Below are 20,867 nucleotides of genomic sequence, written 5' to 3'. Positions count from 1 at the left end.
AGGCCTACTGAGCGCTGGAGATGAGGGTGGGAGGGCCGTTGCAGCCAAACAATGGCCTGTTTGTTTCAGTGTTGGTTTTTTTTGGACAAGAACGGTAACGAACAGCGGAGAGCGCTCCTGCTACGTGACGATGAGCGGAAACGAACAGCTGAGAGCGCTCCTGATACGTGACGATGAGCGGAAACGAACAGCTGAGAGCGCTCCTGCTACGTGATGATGAGCGGAAACGAACAGCGGAGAGCGCTCCTGCTACGTGATGATGAGCGGAAACGAACAGCTGAGAGCGCTCCTGCTACGTGATGATGAGCGGAAACGAACAGCTGAGAGCGCTCCTGCTACGTGACGATGAGCGGAAACGAACAGCGGAGAGCGCTCCTGCTACGTGATGATGAGCGGAAATGAACAGCGGAGAGCGCTCCTGCTACGTGAAGATGAACGGGAAACGGACAGTGGAGAGCGCTCCTGCTACGTGATGATGAGCGGAAACGAACAGCGGAGAGCGCTCCTGCTACGTGATGATGAGCGGAAACGAACAGTTGAGAGCGCTCCTGCTACGTGATAATGAGCGGAAATGAACAGCGGAGAGCGCTCCTGCTACGTGAAGATGAACGGGAAACGAACAGCAGAGAGCACTCCTGCTACGTGATGATGAGCGGAAACGAACAGCGGAGAGCGCTCCTGCTACGTGATGATTAGCGGTTTTACTCAAACCCTTTATCTAAACCGCACCACATTCTACGCTCAAGGCTCATAACACACCACGACTTCAGAAACACACTATGCTGTAGGCTCAAAGCCATCTTGGTTTAGCAGCCCTTCAGATTCAGTGGTTTGCGCACACAGCCCATTACTTCCCCACCTCACTCTCACGCCCTCCGCCTGAACTGGCCTAAATAATAGATTAGCGGTTAATTGCTATGGCTTGCAAAACTCCTAATCATTCGTCACTGAAAAAGCAACTCTGAACATTGTTGTTGCGCTCGAATAACATAACATAACACTTTCTGTAGAAGTCATGACTCACGTCACAGAGAGAGCTTGTTAGGGGGATCGTGAGAAGACAGGCAGGGTGCGGAGTGCACAGGGGCGAAGGATTTACCCACGTCAGTGGGATGGAACGAGTCTTGGCAAGTCAAGCGATATGCCCCCCCCCCCCCCCCCCCCCCCCTTTCCACCCCTTTCCCCCCCTTGCGGGAAGTTTTCGACATAAAACAATGGAGGATTTCCATGGAAAGGAAGGGCTGAGAGGCTGTGTGACGAGAATGATGCAGCAATCTGATCTCTATCGCTGCTTTAAATCTCAAAACGATTACCTGACTCAGAAAACAACACACTGTACCGGTAACTTCAAATCTCGAATTTGGCACTTATCATTTCATGCCCAAGCAGCACTCTTGCAAAACCTCTGCATGTTTGGAAGACCAATCAGAGCGTTGGAATAGGAAAGGGGGTGGGTGGGGGGCGGACACACACACACACACACACACACACACACACACACACACACACACACACACTAGGCACGAAAGAGAAAGGACAACAGGCAGTCCTCCTCCATCTGGCACCACTTGCTACTGTGCTCCAAACTCTGGGATTGTGTGGCAAACTGAAATAGTAATTATCCCTCATTACAGGCAGCAGCAGCTCCTCTACACACACACACACACACACAAAAAAAAACACACACACACACACACACACACACACACACACACACAGTGCAGCACAGAGAGTCATGGCTGCAGTGCGGAGAGGCTTTGTTGGGGTATACGCAATACAGCCGTGCTACGGCCTGGCCGTGATTAGGGTTCCATCTGGGACAAAAGCATCAGTAATTCCACCCCTCCACACCCAGCGACCATCCTATGGAAAACATGTTTTGGTTCAGGATTCCGACTCCACCCCCCCCCCCCCCCCCCTCTCTGTGTGTTTTTTTTACTCTCTTGTTGAGTGTACGTGACTTCATTGTTTGTTGTTTTTGTTCCCTCTCTTTGCTAATCTGATGGCTTTGCTAGACCAAGCTGTCACTTAGTGTGCGTGTGTGTGTGTGTGTGTGTGTGTGTGTGTTGGGGGCGGGGGGGGTTCCCTTCATTTAGAGTGTTGGGCAGAATAGCATGTGTAATGGTGGGGGGGGGGGGGGGGGGGGGGGGGGGGTGGGGGTGGGTCCTCATCATCCTTAACATTGGATTTGTTATCAAAGATGAAGGGCTTAAACGGACTGTAAGGGGTTTAAATCCTCCAAACATACGTCAGGGGACACTACCCCGGGGCTGATGTGTACTGAGGCATCGCAGGCCAGCTGCAGGGAGACTCAGAGGAATGGCCAAGTACAAAATGAATAACTAAATAAAACGAAAAACTCAAAAAAACAACAAAACAAAAAATAAAACCACTGACAGCCCAAGGGTGTGGGAGCAGCAATCCCATGCTTCTTAACTCAACACGTCTGCAGTGTGTGAGGAAGAGGGCTAATATCCGTCTCTGTTTACAGGGCTGTAAGACGAGCTGAGGACCGCGCGGAGACGGGGGGAGAAGTAGCCTCTGCTCGGGTCTAGTTTCAGTGGGCTCACGGCACATCAGACGCACTGGATCGGGCCTGACTCATCTAAAGTTGGAGGGACTGTGTGTGAGGGATTAAGAGTGTGCATGCCTGCCTACGTGTGTGCGTGTGTGTGTGTGTGTGTGTGTGTGTGTGTGTGTATGGTGAGTATGCATGAACATGTATGTGCATCAGAATATACACGTGCAGGTGTGATTAAGAATGTATGCTATGTATATATGCCTATGAGCCAAAAAGACAAACATGCATGCACACGCGATTGCAGACACAGAAACACCCCCCTCGCTCTCTCTCGTGCACACACACACACACACACACACACACACACACACACACACACACACACACACAGTGTGCTACAGCAGCCCAGAGGAGAGGGACATTTCTTTGGAGAGAGTGACGTGTGCAGCTGGAATGTGTGGGAGAGAGGGAGGGGGAGTTAGCGGCAGGTTAGCACATGCTACCAGAGCCTTCAGCCACAAGAGCACCAGATCCTCGCTCACCCAGAGAAAGGCAGACAGGCTTGGCTGACAGACCATGGCGAACTTTTACATCACACACACACACAGACAGACACACACACACACACACACACACACACACACACACACACACACACACACACAGGCTCCAGTTCTACTGCCAGTCTGCTGACTTGTCTGCAGACCTCAGCAGTCAGAGGTCTTCTGTATTAGCTTGCTACCCCTAAATGCCAATTCAGTCCAGACCGCAAAGCAGTGATTTGGCTTTAGATGTTTAACCCAAACTCCAATCTTATTCCCTTCTCCTGCCCTGTCTCCCTTTATCTTTAGGTGCCTTTCCACTGCAGTCTTTCCAGTCTTTTGCTCTTCCACCGCAGCGCAGGAACTACAGGACTTACTCTTTCACGTACCCTTTGCTCTTCGATCGCAACGTCACTTTCCAGCAGTACAAAATAACGATATATTTCTCAAACGGCAGAACAAACATTAGAAAGCTTCAGTCTTAATTCATCTTTTCAAACGATTGACAGCATTACCTAGTAATGGACTAATCGGAGATATTTAGAATACTTCTAAACCTTTTTAGCCTAAATAATAGGGACATTTTTGACATATTTAGACACAAGCCTTTCAGATCCATTGTCACTGAAAGAATTAGTGAGCAAATTTAGAATTAGTTCTTTTGATTCAGTTCACGTAAAAATATTGTGTCCCACAAAAGAACTGTCTCACCAGACATTATTCACTGTATAACATCTAGTAAAAAAGCATTCTTGCTGGTTTTAAAGATGGTGCTTGTAACTCATGTCATGCTTAACCAATGATGTCAACCATCACTGCAAGCATCACCCAGCAGCATCAGGGGCCTACAGAAGTACCTACCCCGGAGGGTATCCTAACCCCTGAGTAGGTACCCGTCTCTCCCCCAAAACAGCCCTGAAAGAGGTCCAACAGGGTAGTTCCCACGGTCGGAACAAAAAATGCCTGCGAGTTCATGCTGCAGAAAATGGCCTTTTATTTTTAACTTGAAGTACCACAAACAGCTTGGCATGACCGCAACTGACAGCAATAAAACTGAACACCAACACTGCCTCAAGCAGGAATTTCAGCTCTATATTCACATCAACATAATATGCATAAAACAAAGCACACACACACAAGCAAACACCCACCCACCCACCCTCTCACGCACACACACACACACACACACAAACAAACAGGGAAGCACATGTCTGCAGGATATCCCTTTTGCTTTTGGGAAAGACAGACTGTCCTCCGCCCCTCCAAAGAAAAAAAGAAAGAGCCAATAATAAAGGGTCTGTGCGAGTCTCCACTCAAACACACATACACACACACACACCCCCCTACACACACACACACACCCACACCCACACACACACAGACACACACCCCCCTACACAAACACAAACACACCCACACACACCCACACCCACACCCACACCCACACCCACACCCACACCCACACCCACACCCACACACACACACACACACACACACACACACACACACACACACACACACACACACACACACAGACACAGACACAGACACAGACACACACACACACACACACCCACAGCCTCCACGTGCTGCTCTTTGTATCCTTTCACCGCCCGGGTCACGGCTTGACAGATTTCAGCAGCTTGGCCCCTCCCCTCCCCTGCCTCTCCACATACATAAAAAACACGACAGCATATGTGTGTGTGTGTGTGTGTGTCTGTGTGTCTGTGTGTGTGTCACCCTGTTTCTCCTTGAAGCAGCAGATGGGGGTACCTAATACATTAAGGCAGCTGTGGTGCATAAATACCTCCTCAGCCTTCTAGCCGCGGAGACAAAAGGCAGAGTGCGGGGGCTATGAGTCACAACACATGTCTGTTAGGCTCAAGACACCCCCCCTTATTTTAGGTCGAAAGTCCCAGCAGGAGCATTGCTTAGTCTCTTCCGCATTTGACCTCAGTGGGCATCGATACAGAGGTCAAAGGTCACAAGTCAGGGGGTTGAGGTCAAGGAGAAGCAGTAGCAGGAGCAGCGGGTCGCGCCCTCCCCTCACAGATGCCACCCTTGGCCCGTAGCAGCTCCCTCTGTCCAGTGCTATATTGGGACGGCAGGGACACGTGGCACGGAGTGGTAACAGTGGTGGTTGCTGAGCGCAGCTATATGGGTCCCCCTCACCCCTCCAGGGTCTTCTGTCACCCTCTCCCCACTTCTCATGTGCAACCCTAGGGGGTATTTTTATGGCTTGGCAATTATGGGGGAGGGGGGGGGGGTATCTCATAAAAACACCACTAGGCCTATATGGGGCCCAGACGAGCGGACACACCATTTAGCCACACTGAACCTCCCTTGTCTTATGTGTTGCCTGTGTTGAGAGTGAGAGCGGGGAAGAGTGTGCTTCAATGAGAAACACACAGGATCCAGAACTAAGAGTCTTTAGAGGAAGCTGTGGTGGAAGACATCTCATGACCAGCGAGGAGAAACACACATCTTTTTGAGATGTTGGAGGCCCCCTTGGCTTTGCTACACACACAGACACACACACACACACACACACACACACACACACACAGAGACACACACACACACACACACACACACACACACACACACACACAGAGAGACACACACACACACACACACACACACACACACACAGAGACACACACACACACACACACACACACACACACACACACACACACACACACACAGCGGCCATAGGCACATCAAAGCCTTTGGAATTGGAGTGACACTGGAGCTGGGGGTCAGTGTGGAGGAGAAGAGAACAGAGGGGTGTTGTGTTAAACAGAGGGCACCACAAGCACAGATGAGCAGAGCAGCGCTAGCAGCGTCGCCATCGCTCAACATCTCATCGGCCGTAATCTCCTCACTGTTAACAGATCTCCGTGGCGCCAGAGAAACAGTGGTATTATATGTAACCCCCCCCCCCCCCCCCCCCCCCCCAAACCATCTTCAGATGCGAGATACTGCAGTATTAAGCACATAGGCTAAACGTTTATCTCGCATGGTAGATAAGATGTTGTGCTCGTTAAATGTGTTCATGAGGGTAAATTATCAAACAGTCTGTGTGGTGTGTTAAAAGGACTAGAGCGTATTTAGTTGATGCTCATATCCCAAATGGCTACAGCCTTGATGGCAGCCAATTTTCTTTATTGGAAAATAAATATCCCTCTGACGGTCGCTTGCTGTCCATCTGCTAGCAGGGGCTCTGCCAGCCACGCGGCCGAGGGAGCCGACGGACACGTTTCTGAGGCAGGTTTCAGCCGACTGGGTATGTACCATGCCAGCACACACACAAACACACACACAAACACGCACACAAACGCATACGCGTGCACCAACGGTAATGTACCTCTCTTGAACAACTTAGCATAGCAATGCTGTTACATAATGGATAGAAAACAAAACTAGGAATTAGCCAGCCAGCCTGAGCCATTCCTCATAAATTCTTCTGCAGGTGTTGTTTATGTGACTGCTCAGTAGGAAGCTTGGTTAAAGTGCCACTGTATTTGACCGACGCAGGTCTGAACAGAAACACACGAATATATCAGGTCCAGTGAACTATGAGGCCATCAGGACAGTGGAAAAAGTGATTGAGAGCAAACAACTCAGAGGAGGTGACAAAGGGGACACCTGGAACATGGCTGTCATGCTTGGAGCTTCACTGCCTTCACAAAACACACACACACACACACACACACACACACACACACACACACACACACACACACACACACACACACACACACACACACACACACACACACACACACACACACACACACACACACACACACACACACACACACACACAGTCATGTCTTCAGTGTCTGTTCCTCACATCAGATGGTGAGTCATGGAGACCACAGCCGTTCGTCAATGCTGCTCGCGCCCTGTGCATGCATGGACTAAAAGACGGCCTCTTGAGTCATTTTTCCCCCCGGTGCGGTTCCAGACGCTCCCGCTCCCGGCTTTGAAGTGCGAGGTCCAGCATAAACATTCCCAGACAGCACTGGAGTGCTTCCTTCAGCACGGCACGTCGTGGTGCTCTCGCTGAGATGGCCTCGGAATAACCCCAAACCAGGAGCACTACACAGGCTGGTCACTGAGGACACTTGCAAAAGGGTAGATGAAGGGTCGGAAAGAAAGAAAAAAAGAAAAGAAACACATTTCCCCACTCGCCCTCTCGCCAGCCCACAGGTCTCCCAAGGGCGGGGCAATAACAGACAGACAGACATCGAGCGGGACCGGGACTCAAGAGTGCTAAATTTAGAAAAAAAACTCATTAGTAGAAGCGCTTCCAATCAAGCCTCAATACTTCTCAGCCGCAAAACCACTCTCAACTGATGGTCGACCGAACAATTCATTACGCCCTTCAAAATCCCAAAGCCGACTTCAACCAACCCGACTCTCCCGGGAGACTTTATTTTATACATCGGCCCATCGCAGCCAGGAAAAGAAAATGTGAGACAAGTTACAGATGCATTCCGAGTTCAGAAAAAATATATTACAAGAGTGGATCAGAATCAAATACCATGAAGTGCCACATTGTGAAACAATCCCTTTTACTTTAACTTTTACTTTCATCATGCTGAAGGCCTCTCGCCATTGTGCCACTGTTGGCTCTTCATTATGGAAAGCTTTTATGGCCCAAGGGCTAATGACTGGAGAGAGACTGATATGGAGGGAGTGAGTGAGTGAGTGAAAAATGTAACAGTCAAACACAACGGCTTTGTTCTCCATGGCTCTGACTGCTGAGCAGCTGTGTGCTCTAGTCTAGAGGGCTTCGCGCACACACACCGGCCTGCAACAGGAGACGCGCCTGAGGAACCCCAGGTGCCGCTGCTGCCACCCTTGGGAGGACGCGACTGGCTTCAGGAGCGGTCCTCTCTGCAGTGGCACTCTTCAGACCAAGAAACTGACATCGCAAATGGCCAGCCCGCCTGGCCCGGCTCACAGAAAGCGATAGCAGGTTTTCAAAACGAGATTGGGCGAGACATTACTCTATCTGTCGGCGTCTCTCTTTAGTGCTTTTCAAAAGCAATCTGGAGAGCCACACACACACACACACACACACACACACACACACACACACACAGGGCAAAGAGCAGTGCCTGGCAGAACACGTGAATGATTAAATGCCCTACTCCAGGTCCAGCGGGCGCTGCCAGGCTCTCCAGCAAGATAAGGAGGCCAGAGCAGCTGTGGCGGAGCCCTGGGTGGTTGGCAGCCGGCTGTGAATGGGTGTGTGTGTGTGTGTGTGTGTGTGTGTGTGAATGGGTGTGCTTCATCATCCGGCCCGCTGCCCAGTATGAGAGAGGGGCCTTTCACGGTGCCACTCAAAGCAATCTGGAGAGCCACCCAAAACACACACACACACACACACACACACACACACACACACACACACGACACACGACACACACACACACGACACACCACAGCCAGTGCCTGCCCTGCTGATACGCATAGGGTGGCGCAAGGAAACAAATACACTCCTGCCAACCACCCCACACACACACACAACATAAAAAAACTCACACAGCTGATAGACAAATAGAAAACAGAGAACTATGCACATATACATGTACACAAAAGGAAATCCACAAAGGCACAGTAACAAAAGAGTGTTAACTATGTGTGAAAGAAAAACACACGCACACACACACGCACCGCTTGAACTCAGAAATGCCAAGTCCATTTGTAGCTGGTGATGCAGGGGTGAGAGGCCTACAGCTCCTGTATGCCTGCAGTAGGAGAAGCCTGCCTGCCCAGAGCTCTGTGTGTATGTGTGTGTGTGTGTGTGTGTGTGTGTGTGTGTGTGTGTGTGAGAGAGAGAGAGAAATGGACCTGTGTGCATTGCAAGAAGCAGAGTGCACATCACACAGGTCCATTTCTCTCACACACACACACACACACACACACACACACACCTGATATCTGCTGAATAAGCATCTAGCTTTCTGCACCAGTTTCTAGTGTTTGCAAGTGGTGTCTGCCTTAACCGTGCTCTTGAGAACATACAACAGGCCAAACCACATCTGCTGCTTAACGGCGTTGTTTCCTTTTTAATTGGTCGCCATCAAACACAGTGAAACTGCTGAAGGCGAGACCCACCACAGCAGCCCTGTGCTAAGGTTAGCATAATCAAAGACAGACCGTGGCTTAATAAGCAGCTTAAATTTATGATGGCTTCCCTTTCACTGAAGTCATTCCAGGGACGCTTTTAGTCTGACAGCCCCTAGAGACACAACTCTAGTGTGATGTAGTTATGAACCAAAACACTTTAATAACTTGACAAAAAAAAAGATGATTTGAAATAACACTTGTCTGTACATAATACTATAATGATAAAAGTCTATCTCTTATTTACTAAGTAAAGAAAAAATACAGGTTCATTATATTATTATGTAATCGTAATACGAATTGATGATGATATTATTCAAAATAAAAAATATTCTATTAAATGAAAGCACTGAGGGTCCAGTGTCGCAGGGTAATGTTCGCGTGCACAACTGCAACGTTGAAGAATATAATAGTGATCATCATCGATATTCCAGCTGCCCTACCGCCCACTGTTTATCATTCCAACACTTGGAGCATATTTAGAATCAACCCAGTCACTGAGTTCATGAGATCTCACCCCCCCCCCACCTTCCCCCCCATTCAGTCTGGAAGGGCCTGGCGGTGTGTGGGGCTAAGAGTGCTGAGGGTCGGGAGGGAGGGAGCTGATGGGAAAGCAGTGAACTTCCTCCACGGGGCCACACAACTGAAAAACACTGACATCAATTCTGCTGCTGCGACCCAGTGGGAAGCTTTTTCCTGTTCTCACGCACAAACACACACTCTCTCTCTCACACACACACACACACACACACACACACACACACACACACACACACAGTCTCACTACACACAAACGGAGCACCTTAGTCTTCCTAATGGGCTAATTTAAAGGCTTCACTTTGTACATTTGATAGCTGAAGTCCCTTATTTAACAATCTTAACAAAGCAGTTCATCCAGGATTTAGCATTTTTTTTTTGTGACTTCTTACGATTAAAGTGATTATTTTGTGGTGTGGTGGTGATTTAAAAAATGTCTAACATCAAGGTTAATTCTCTGTGATTTCTGAGGTAAATCGCGGAACCATGGAAAACTGTAAGGCATTTCGGCTGAAACCAGTCTTCAAAGTCAGTTCATCTGCTGTCAAACAGAACAATACAACTTTATCTTCCCCATTTTATTTTTACATTGTATCTGCGTTTACTAAAGCCATTCCATCCCGGACCTGAACCGTGTCAAAGTTGACTAGTCAGTGTTGACACAACAGAAGTACTCTTGCTCTTGCCACTGCTGGTGTTATGACACAAGAACGACGCAGTGAAACTGACTGCTCCCGCTGTTCTCTGGAACAAAAAGCCTCAACTTCCCTTTTCTGCTCATATGAGACAATTGGTGTGTACTTCTCTATACTATATAAGTGCATTGACACATTAAGTCTAGTGTCTGTATGAGTAAGTCTCTCTCAGTTCCCCTTCTACCCTCCCATAGCCACAGCGACAAAGGCCAAAGGATACCAGGAGCTGACAACGTACGAGAACGACCTTGGCCTCCTGAGAGTCCCTTCTTGATTTGATTGAGAAATGGAACGTGAACCATTTCCTAAACTGGCTAAATGTGGCCTATCTTAAGGAAACCAACGTTCTGTATTAAGGGAGGTAAACAGTTCTGGCTTCTCTATTATTATTTTAATTTTTTCTACACGTGGTTGCCTCCTGCCTCAACAAATAGCTTTTACTTCCACCCCCACCCCCCCCCCCCCCCCCCCCCCAAAAAAAATTACGCTTAATTTGTATATTTAGGAGATTTGTGCGTAAGCTGGTAGTCCTGTAATGGAATTTGTACATTTCATATTCATAGAAATCTCTGGAACAGTAAGACCATGCCAGGGGATTACTCTACAGTATCTGCTCCAGTAAATGATGCATGCAGGGAGAGGGAGAGGGAGAGGGAGAGGGAGAGGGAGAGTTGAGCTCAGAGTGAAGCGGAGGCTTAGCCAGAGACAATGAGCTAGGAGTGGATCTCAAATCTGCTGACCATCAACTGATGACCATTTTTAATGGGATTCTTTCCGTCTGGTCATGTTGTGTTTGTCAGTATCCGCACGTGCATGCGAGGGGTGGGGTTTGTGTGTGTGTGTGTGTGGGGTCATCTTGAGGTGGGGGTGGGGAATGGTGAACGCATTCAGATTGAAATGCTCTACACACACTTACTCAGAGCGCATGTGAGTTCACGTCCTATCTTTCAGCACAGCAGATAAAGGGATGACGTGAATGTGACTGATGTCTCAAGGGGTGCAACATTTTCTTCTCCTCCCTTTCTCAATCTATCTGTCTATCCATCTCCTCCCTCTCTCTCTCTCCCTTTCTCAATCTATCTGTCTATCCATCTCCTCCCTCTCTCAATCTATCTGTCTGTCTATCCATCTCCTCCCTCTCTCTCTCTCTCTCCCTTTCTCAATCTATCTGTCTATCCATCTCCTCCCTCTCTCAATCATCTGTCTATCCAGCTCCTCCCTCTCTCTCCCTTTCTCAATCTATCTGTCAATCCATCTCTTCCCTCTCTCTCTCCCTTTCTCAATCTATCTGTCTATCCATCTCCTCCCTCTCTCTCTCCCTCTCTCAATCTATCTGTCGATCCATCTCCTCCCTCTCTCTCTCAATCCATCTGTCTATCCATCTCCTCCCTCTCTCTCTCCCTCTCTCAATCCATCTGTCTATCCATCTCCTCCCTCTCTCTCTCTCAATCAATCTATCTGTCTATCCATCTCCTCCCTCTCTCTCTCTCCCTCCCTCTCTCAATCTATCTGTCTATCTATCCTTCTGTCGGTGTTGTGCGCGTGCGCGTCTCATGCAGCAGGCTGCATTGCGTAAGGGGATGGGTGACTCTCGCCAGCCCTGGGAGCATCAGTGCACACAAGGACAGAAAATCTAAGTTGGTGTTTGCACGTGCATGCATCAACACCGAGGTTGCATTTGTAGTTTACTTATTTATTTATTTAATTATGTATAGATGTTCAGTTTAGAGTACTGAAGTACAACTTGCATCAGAGGCAGACAGACAGTGCATTTAAAAATAGATTAAAGACATGAAACAGTCTTTAAATAAAAATGGAATCAATCAGAGCCTTTAGAATGTCTAAGCTCGTAGAGAATTGAGACCATATTGCCACACCCAAGAAATACATCACAGTGCCCTGGCAAGGACATTTGCCACCACTCACCACATGCACACACACACACACACACACACACACACACACACACACAGAAGGGAGAGATGGGGGAGGGGTGGGTTACAGGGAAAGAGATCATACATGCACGACACACACACATTTCCTACGAACACTCCTCTGCTACCGCCCTGCAGCGATACTTCAGCAGCACACAGTGTAAACAGCGATGAGACTCATTTCACATCTTTATTGCTGGCGCAGACACACACACACACACACACACACCCTAACACTCAGTGTTCATTTCCCAGAAGCAGAACAAACACCCACACAAATTTGGTTCACAGAAACCTCCTCAACCTGAATCTTGACTGCAATCACAAATAAATGTGTACACCTACACACATAGCATAGTGGCATTTGTGTGTGTGTGTGTGTGTGTGTGTGTGTGTGCGTGTGTGTGCGTGTGTGTTAGTAGCCATATCTGTCAAGGAAACGACTCTTACCTGATGCATGGCCCCCGGTGAGCGTGGCCAACAGCAGGATAACGGGCACAGCCAGCCTGTGTGTGATTGGGTTCGGGGCCAGAGGGCTTGGCACTGCCACCATCCCGCCACTCATTTTCCACATGCCTGCAGAGCAGTGGAGGGGATCCGCTCAGGCTCAACCTGTGAAGAGAAGAGGCCGCCCAGTCAGCCATGGCGAGGGACATAAACACTCGATAAAGCACGGCCATGTGCGAGCTGCATTACAAAAACACAACAACATAATTGCAGCTACATTATGTGCCTGTGGGTGCATGGAGGGCTACATCTTTTCACAGGAACACCTAATTGTAATTAAACTGGCAAACTGCTTTAACCCATCAAGACTTGGTGTGGATGCATGTCAGCTTCTCCCTTAGAGCCGGATGCCACGTGAGCACGTTGTAAAATCATTTTAGCATATCCCTGGAAGTTAAACAACATCCTAGTTGTTGAGGTCTGTTCAATATAAATAAGTCTTGATTTGAGATTCTGAGAGAGGTAAGTTAGCTTTGGGAAAACCTACTGTCAGTACAAAGTTCCCAACTGTGAACATTTTCTTGCTAGTATACCGGTAATATAAACAGCAAGCTAGCTACGTAAGTAGCTAACCTAGTTAAAATGTACATGTCTCTGGTTGAATTACATTTGGATTCGTTGCTGTTCAGGTAAGCTACCTAGCCATTACTGGGTGATTGTGCTATGTTTTTGCTACGCTAAAAAGTGTAAGTGAAGGTAGAGTAAAAGGTGACGGGTGTCATCAACAGACCCACTCGCTTGCTTAAACTAACTCAGACATTTGTGTGCTCACATACAGTCTGGACTATTTTAGAACTTCAGTGCATGTCTGAAAAGATGGTTTCTCAAATTCAAATTCAAATTCAGTAAAATTCAGCCTATCCATGAGGTGAATGGCTTTGTGACAAAAGATGAGAGCACGGTGAAATTCACGAGGAAGACACAAGGATGACCTCACTTTCTGTGTTTGGCAGGACACCCAGGCAGTCATGGTACTGTCCAATCACCATGACCTAGGGGTGGGCGATATGGGCAAAAAATAATATCTCAATATTTTTTTTCATTTTGACGATAACGATAATTAGACGATATTTAAAAAAAATGTGATTGGAATTCTCAGAGTTATACCTTCTTGGAGATTACAATAATGGGCACAATGTTTAAGGAAAACACTTCTTTATTGTCTTTAAACAAAACTAACTTAATTGAACTGCAATGCAGAAATATTGAACTCTTGTAATAAAGTGCTCCATGCGTCCATGAGAATTATTGCACATCAACAGCAGTTCTTATGGCCTTATTAAACTTAGAATTCTGTCCAAGATTGTACAAAAATACAAATACATGAGCATTAGAGCATGGATCGGGACGAATTTTCCGGGCCGAGTCCGACAGCCCAACGGAATCAATTTCTCAACTGTTCATAGTACTAATACCACATTGACGTACGTTTTTTATGAATAGCCTGGCTTTGTTAAACTGGGGCATCAACAGTTAAATGCTCTCTCTCACAAACAAGCGCTGTTAAACTCACAAGCGTACACAATAAGGCCAATAGGCATATTTAAATGATTCACATTGCAAGAACGTTTAGTAAAATGGTGCGGCTCCTCCTCCAAGGAGCACGTACAGGGAGGGAGAACGGTGACGCATAGTGTGGATGTAGCAACAAACATTTATGTGCTGTAAAAGTGTTAACCAGTATGTGAGTAACGTGAGTTTTATTAAAGCATAGCGTGTGTAATGTGTAGCTATTTCATTCCGTTTGCTAACCTTTCCTGCTGTCTGTAGCCTATTTACTAACCAGCAGCAGACGTAAAGGAAAGGGAATTAACCCTGAAGTTAAAAACATGTAATCTACTTCGGCAGCGGAGCATATTACTCCCCTGCAATCGCCAACTACGTTCAGAGACAGACAGCAGGAAACGTTAACAAACGGAATGAAATGGCTACACATTACACACGCTATGTTTTAATAAAACTTACGTTTTATGCTACAGACACCAACGGAGGCACAACAGACATCACCATGCGCTGCTAACCTGTTGCAAAGTGGATGTGAGTAACCATGTCACGCGATCACGTAGGCCCACTAGTCGTGTGATTGCTGTGCTGTGGGGAGCGCTGCTGCGCCGTAGGCTATATTAAGAACATGATGTGAACAGTTCCCCCGTGCGGGTCATTGTTTTTGGCGAAGTCATTTAAATACTCGATAATGTAATTTTGCACATCGTTTGAACAACAATGATATCATCGCAGACGATATATATCGCCCACCCCTACCATGACCCCTCTGAGAAATGGTCAGTGATTGGAGGAAGCAAGAGCCCAATCAAACCAAGGTTGGAGTGCCAGCAATCCTTTCCGACTACCAAAAACACACCAAATTGTGGATTTGCTGTTTCAGACGGTTGTATATTACCAGTTCCAACTTCACAAGGTGCTGCAAGGGGTGCTGGAGGGAAAACATTCCCAGCCCAGTACAAGTGGCTGGAGGACCTTTTACACAGGAACTCGTTACCCCAGTTACAGCTGTGAGAACCACATTTGAGCACGACTGTCAGAAACCGACCAAGATTACCAAGAGCATGACTGTGAGAAACTTTCAGAAGAGAAGAATTGGCAGGGAGTATGTGCTGTCAAGGAGGGGCCCAGATGCTTGCGTCACTGCCACTGTCTATAGCTGCAGACAGTGCAATGAGGCTGACCACATCGAGTGCGTCGGCAAGCACATCCGTCAACACTTGATAACTTCATACAGTGCCACTTTGTTTTCTACACTGACACTTATGTTCTTGCAGTGACACTTTTCTTACAGTAGCACAAATGTACTTCTTTTCATCTTTTTGTTTGTTTATTGATTTAAAAACTAAATGTTAGTGATCACTAGGGCAAAGGCAGCCATTTCCAGTAATGCAATTTGTGGGTGAAGTTTACTCAACACAAGATGACTTCGGGGGAAGGCAGCTTTAGTGGGAAATGAAATGTGCTTTTGCCAGGAACAGCTGGGGAGGGGTCTGGACACAGAGGCCTGGTGAAGTTTATGAGGAGAAATCTTTAAAACATGACACACACACACACACACACACACACACACACACACACACACACACACACACACACACACACACACACACACACACACACACACACACACACACACACACACACACACACACACACACACACACACACACACACACACACACACACACACACACACTGAGCGAGGAAAGAGAAAGAGAGAGAGAGCATCCTGTGAGGAATCTTGTTATACGTGCACTGAATACATGCAGATTTTGGATTGATGAGGTGATACAAAAATGAGAATGCCACTATTTTGCAGATGAGCTCCAGGTGTCGGAGGGCAGACAGATTAAACAGCAGAGCCCATTTTAATCCGGGAGCAGCGTGGAGCAGCGTGGCGCAGGCTGCAAACCACACTGCTTTCCCTTCACACATCAGTTATGACTCAAATCAGGCAGGAAGGTTATACAGAGGCAATTTTACTCCACAGGACTACTAGTGTTGTGCAAGAGTCAAGCCAAACACACCTGACGTTTAAGATCTCGCTTTGTGTGTGCGCGTGTAAGTGGCGTAAAAAGCTACCGTGAATACCATAGGAACAAACTGCAAGCAGGCAGAGAATAGTAAAGTGGCCTATGATCCATACCAGGTGTAAGAAGTGCTTCAGCCATCCGGCCAATGCAGTGTTGTTCCTGGCAGTAACTGTTGCGTAGCTTTAGTCTTAACCTCTTTGTGAATACAGATACAACCATTGCAACTTTATTGTAGTCAGGTTTTAATCATTAGTGTGACCGCTCAATCACACAGCATTGTGAAGCAATATTACTCTCCTTAAGTTTTATTCATTTATTAATTTTCTTTATTCCACCCATGTTTTTGGCGCCCGCTTCTGCTCCTGGAGCTTGTTGCGGTATCGATTCCGCTCTAACGCCCAGAGGAGCGCTCTTGTCAAAATGGTTGCAATGCTCCCTCTTTGTTATTGTTGTTTTTCATCTCTCTTTTTCCTCATTTAAATGAATGGTGGAACGTTTGGGCTATTGTGACTAGGGCTGCCACTAACGACTATTTTTCTATCGATTAATCTGTAGACTATTTTATTATTTTTATTACAATTTGTGACGTTACTCACTCTGACAGCTGTAGGCTAGAGTAGGGACAGATGATAGCTACCATAGCTTGCGAACAAAGATTATAGAGTGCAAAAGCATTAAAGAATTAAATGACTATAATCAATTATTACATTTTCTATGAGGCACAAACACAGACCATTGTATCGCCTCGGACCTAGCAGCACTGATGATGTGGACACATGAGCATCACCTATCGCCTCGGACCTAGCAGCACTGATGATGTGGACACATGAGCATCACCTATCGCCTCGGACCTAGCAGCACTGACGATGTGGACACATGAGCATCACCTATCGCCTCGGACCTAGCAGCACGGACCTGAGCATCACTTCTCATTTCTGCACATGGGATGTGTGAACCAAGGGCCTACACAGGCATCACATTGCCACAGGAAACAGAGCACTGAGGCTCTCTGTACCAGCGTCGTACACGGGCATCACATTGCCACAGGAAACAGAGCACTGAGGCTCTCTGTACCAGCGTCGTACACGGGCATCACATTGCCACAGGAAACAGAGCACTGAGGCTCTCTGTACCAGCGTCGTACACGGGCATCACATTGCCACAGGAAACAGAGCACTGAGGCTCTCTGTACCAGCGTCGTACACGGGCATCACATTGCCACAGGAAACAGAGCACTGAGGCTCTCTGTGTGGCGGCACTATACTACTGTGTAGGTGTGACACCTTCCCCTCTCGGCTCAGCAGGGTTAGATGGAGTTCAGGTTTGCCAAATCTATATATGTGTGTGTGTGTGTGTGTGTATGTATGTATGTGTGTGTGTGTGTGTGTGTGTGTGTGTGTGTGTGCGTTAGTGTGTGTGTGTGTGTGTGTGTATGTATGTATGTGTGTGTGTGTGTGTGTGTGCGTTAGTGTGTGTGTGTGTGTGTGTGTGTGCGTTAGTGTGTGTGTGTGTGTGTGTGTGTGTGTGCGTTAGTGTGTGTGTGTGTGTGTGTGTGTGTGTTGTACAGGAAGCTTGTATGAGCAGACGTGCTTCCTGTTGTGAGTATGTACTCTACTCCTCACAAGAGGCCATTGAATATTCGCCTCCTGAGAACAGCGAGTAGAAAAGGGAGCAAGTGTGTGTGTGTGTGTGTGTGTGATCATGGAAGGAGACCGGCTCTGCACTAAGGGCACAACTCTCCCATTAACGTGCACCTCCTTTTTTGCCCCCATCCCAGTCCTTTTTTCCCCCCAATCCAATTCTTTTGCGCATTCTCCCCTAATGAATAGTCTAGTGAATAATGCGTTTGATGACCTCTGTAAGAATTCTGTGCAGTCGAAGGCACTGTCCCAACCCATTGTGAAGATATATGTAATCTAAGCAAACCGGTTTCTTGATGATTATGACATTACAACCTTGAATACATTTACATGTGACTGCTGACAGGAACTTGGCCCCAACAACTGTGATGAGTGAGGAAGAATATGCTATAGCTATTCTTGATGCAGGCAGTATCAGAGCAAGCCATCAGAATATGCATGCTATTCCTGGCTACCAGAGAATTCTGTGTGGGTTTTTTCCACTGGCACAACCTGCCATGCCCCACACACACACACACACACACACACACACACACACACACACACACACACACACGCCATGTCATGCCGAGCAGTGCCGAGTCAATTTGCATTTCCATTGCAAGTTCAAAGCCGCCAAACTATGCTGGGCTCATTTTGGACCCTTTCGAAACAGGGCCGAACCGCACCGGGTCCGGTCTACGAATGCGCTGAATGCAGTCAAAGAGAATATCTCTTCTCTGATGAGCTCAGCAATCATTCAGCACTTGCCATAGTTTGTCTGTATTTTTGTGTATTAAGACACGTATGAAGCAGACCCAGTTCAAAAGCTTAATCTGGAAAGTTTGAATAGTAACTATATCAACGATGACAAATGGTAAAGCCATAAAAGCTTAGCATATGATGTTGCTTGACTATCTTTATCAGTCTTGTCTGATGCATTGGACACTAAGATTATTCGCAGGGACGGATTCGACTTCTTCAAGTTGCAATGTTAAGAAACTTGTGCTTAAACACAGTCATGTGTTGAAGAGAAACCAGTCTTGCCATAACAAAACCACAGGCCCCAAACACACAAGACGTGGCATCAAAATGGTGGACAGAGTCCTTTCCAAGTTTGCCTCCAAATCCACAATCCCACGTAACCTCTGGGTGTGTTTCTTTTCCATTTTTAAAGAGAAGGCAAGGAAGGCTTTCACTTCTAAGGAACAGAAGTGATATGCTTCAATGGCATCTGCCGGCTGCCCGAGGCTCTCCATAAGAGGAGAAGGGTGCTTGGCAAGAGAAGGGGGATGTGCTGGGAAGAGGAGAGGCTCAGTTCGGTGGTGGGGCAGAGAACAGTCGTGGACAGGACATCTATAATAGGACCTTTAAAAAATATGTTTTTAAAAATACACTTTGATTATCAGATAATATGAAACCAGCCATTGACTACTTCTGAATGCTCATCCAATTGGTTTGTAAAACTGTCGGCATATGCCACACTTCCATTGAGAACAGCGAAGGAAAAAGAGTTAGAGCCGTAACTAACGTGAGAGGGGGGTAAAATCCTCCCGTGGCATCTCCCTAGTCCAAGCAGAGTCACACGCTCCGACACGTGCGAAATGTACAGAGGGCGAAGCTACAAAACAAAGGGAACTGCCTGTGCTTATCATCCAACACATCCTGTCACATCATAACACGGGCTTTATGTTATGTAGCAATAGGCTATACGGTACGGCCCAAGACAAGTTTCAACATAATCGTGTTATTTTCTTAAGCGTTGAATTGATTTTCGGTCGATCAAAACCAAAAGATGGTAAATGTTTTGAATCGCAGAAAACTTTCAATGTGGCCAGCTGACATTTAACAGACTGAAACCCTGCCTTAGAGAAAAGAACAAAACGTTAGTACTGAATAAAGTCAGTTGTCACTATCCCACTTTAACGTCCAGAGGCAAACATAGCAGTCTTTTTGTAGTCTTCTTTAACACAATGAATCAGACCTCTTGCGTGTAAACTACTGAAAGTCGCTGTAACAGGATTCAGGAACGACATTCAACTAACGTTAGCTTCATTAATATATTACCTTTGATACCATAAAATGTATAAAAACCATTAGGAAACCTCACCAGCTACAACCACAGCGAACATTTGTTATCATTGTTTAACAACAAACGAAACAAGCTCTAACTAAGATGACTTTGCTTCCCCGCTGAGAATGCAGATAATGACCAAAACAAAAGCTAACGTTTACCTAAGGCGAGATTGGGCTCAAATCTACCAGTATTGTATTCGATTGTAATTTAGATATCCTTCGAAAAATTGTAACTCGGTGATGATATTGTTCAACAGCATTGTCTAATCTAATGTACTAGTAGAATTTCCTATCTCAGGGTTGCTAAAATGAACCTGACTGAACTATCATCTGAGCACTCTCCAATAGCTAGCAAACACTAGCTCAAATATATCTCGATGTATCACAAATATAGCAATTACTACCCATTCCTTACATTATCTGTAACAAGAGCACAAAAATATTCCGTTTTGAGAAAGATAGCTACTGGTCAGACTGGGTTGTTTCGTCGGCTGCGTGCGGCGTAAACTCGGGATAGCAAAAAACAAGCAAAGGGCAACAAATGCTAGCTTTTTAGCTAACCACCTCCAATTTTCGATACATACCAGTTTAAAGGCCAGGTAAAAGCCCTCCTCTCTTCTTTCACTTGTGGAGCATGTAGCCAATTGTCCAAAGGTGTTGTTAGAAATAAAACATACAAATATTTTAAATCCTCTATCGCTGAAATGGTCCTGGTGCTAGTTCCTTGATATCCTGCGTCCCTTACCCTCTCCC

General features: G+C 46.8%; 1 protein-coding gene across 1 annotated transcript in view; it reads right to left on the bottom strand.

The window, feature by feature from the left end:
• Positions 1-20,867, bottom strand: part of susd6 (sushi domain containing 6) — a 35,086-nt gene extending 14,219 nt beyond the window's left edge. The window contains exons 1-2 of the mRNA XM_080853987.1: positions 20,699-20,867; positions 12,824-12,985 (exon numbers count right to left, since the gene is read on the bottom strand). Of these exons, the coding sequence (XP_080710113.1) occupies positions 12,824-12,947 (124 nt within the window). The 5' untranslated portion in view covers positions 12,948-12,985; positions 20,699-20,867. The remainder of the gene's footprint in view (positions 1-12,823; positions 12,986-20,698) is intronic.

The sequence above is a fragment of the Sprattus sprattus genome (assembly GCF_963457725.1).
Source record: "Sprattus sprattus genome assembly, chromosome: 16".
Lineage (NCBI taxonomy): Eukaryota > Metazoa > Chordata > Actinopteri > Clupeiformes > Clupeidae > Sprattus > Sprattus sprattus.
The sequence above is the reverse complement of the archived record's forward strand: the minus strand, read 5'-3'. Positions and strand labels throughout refer to the sequence as shown.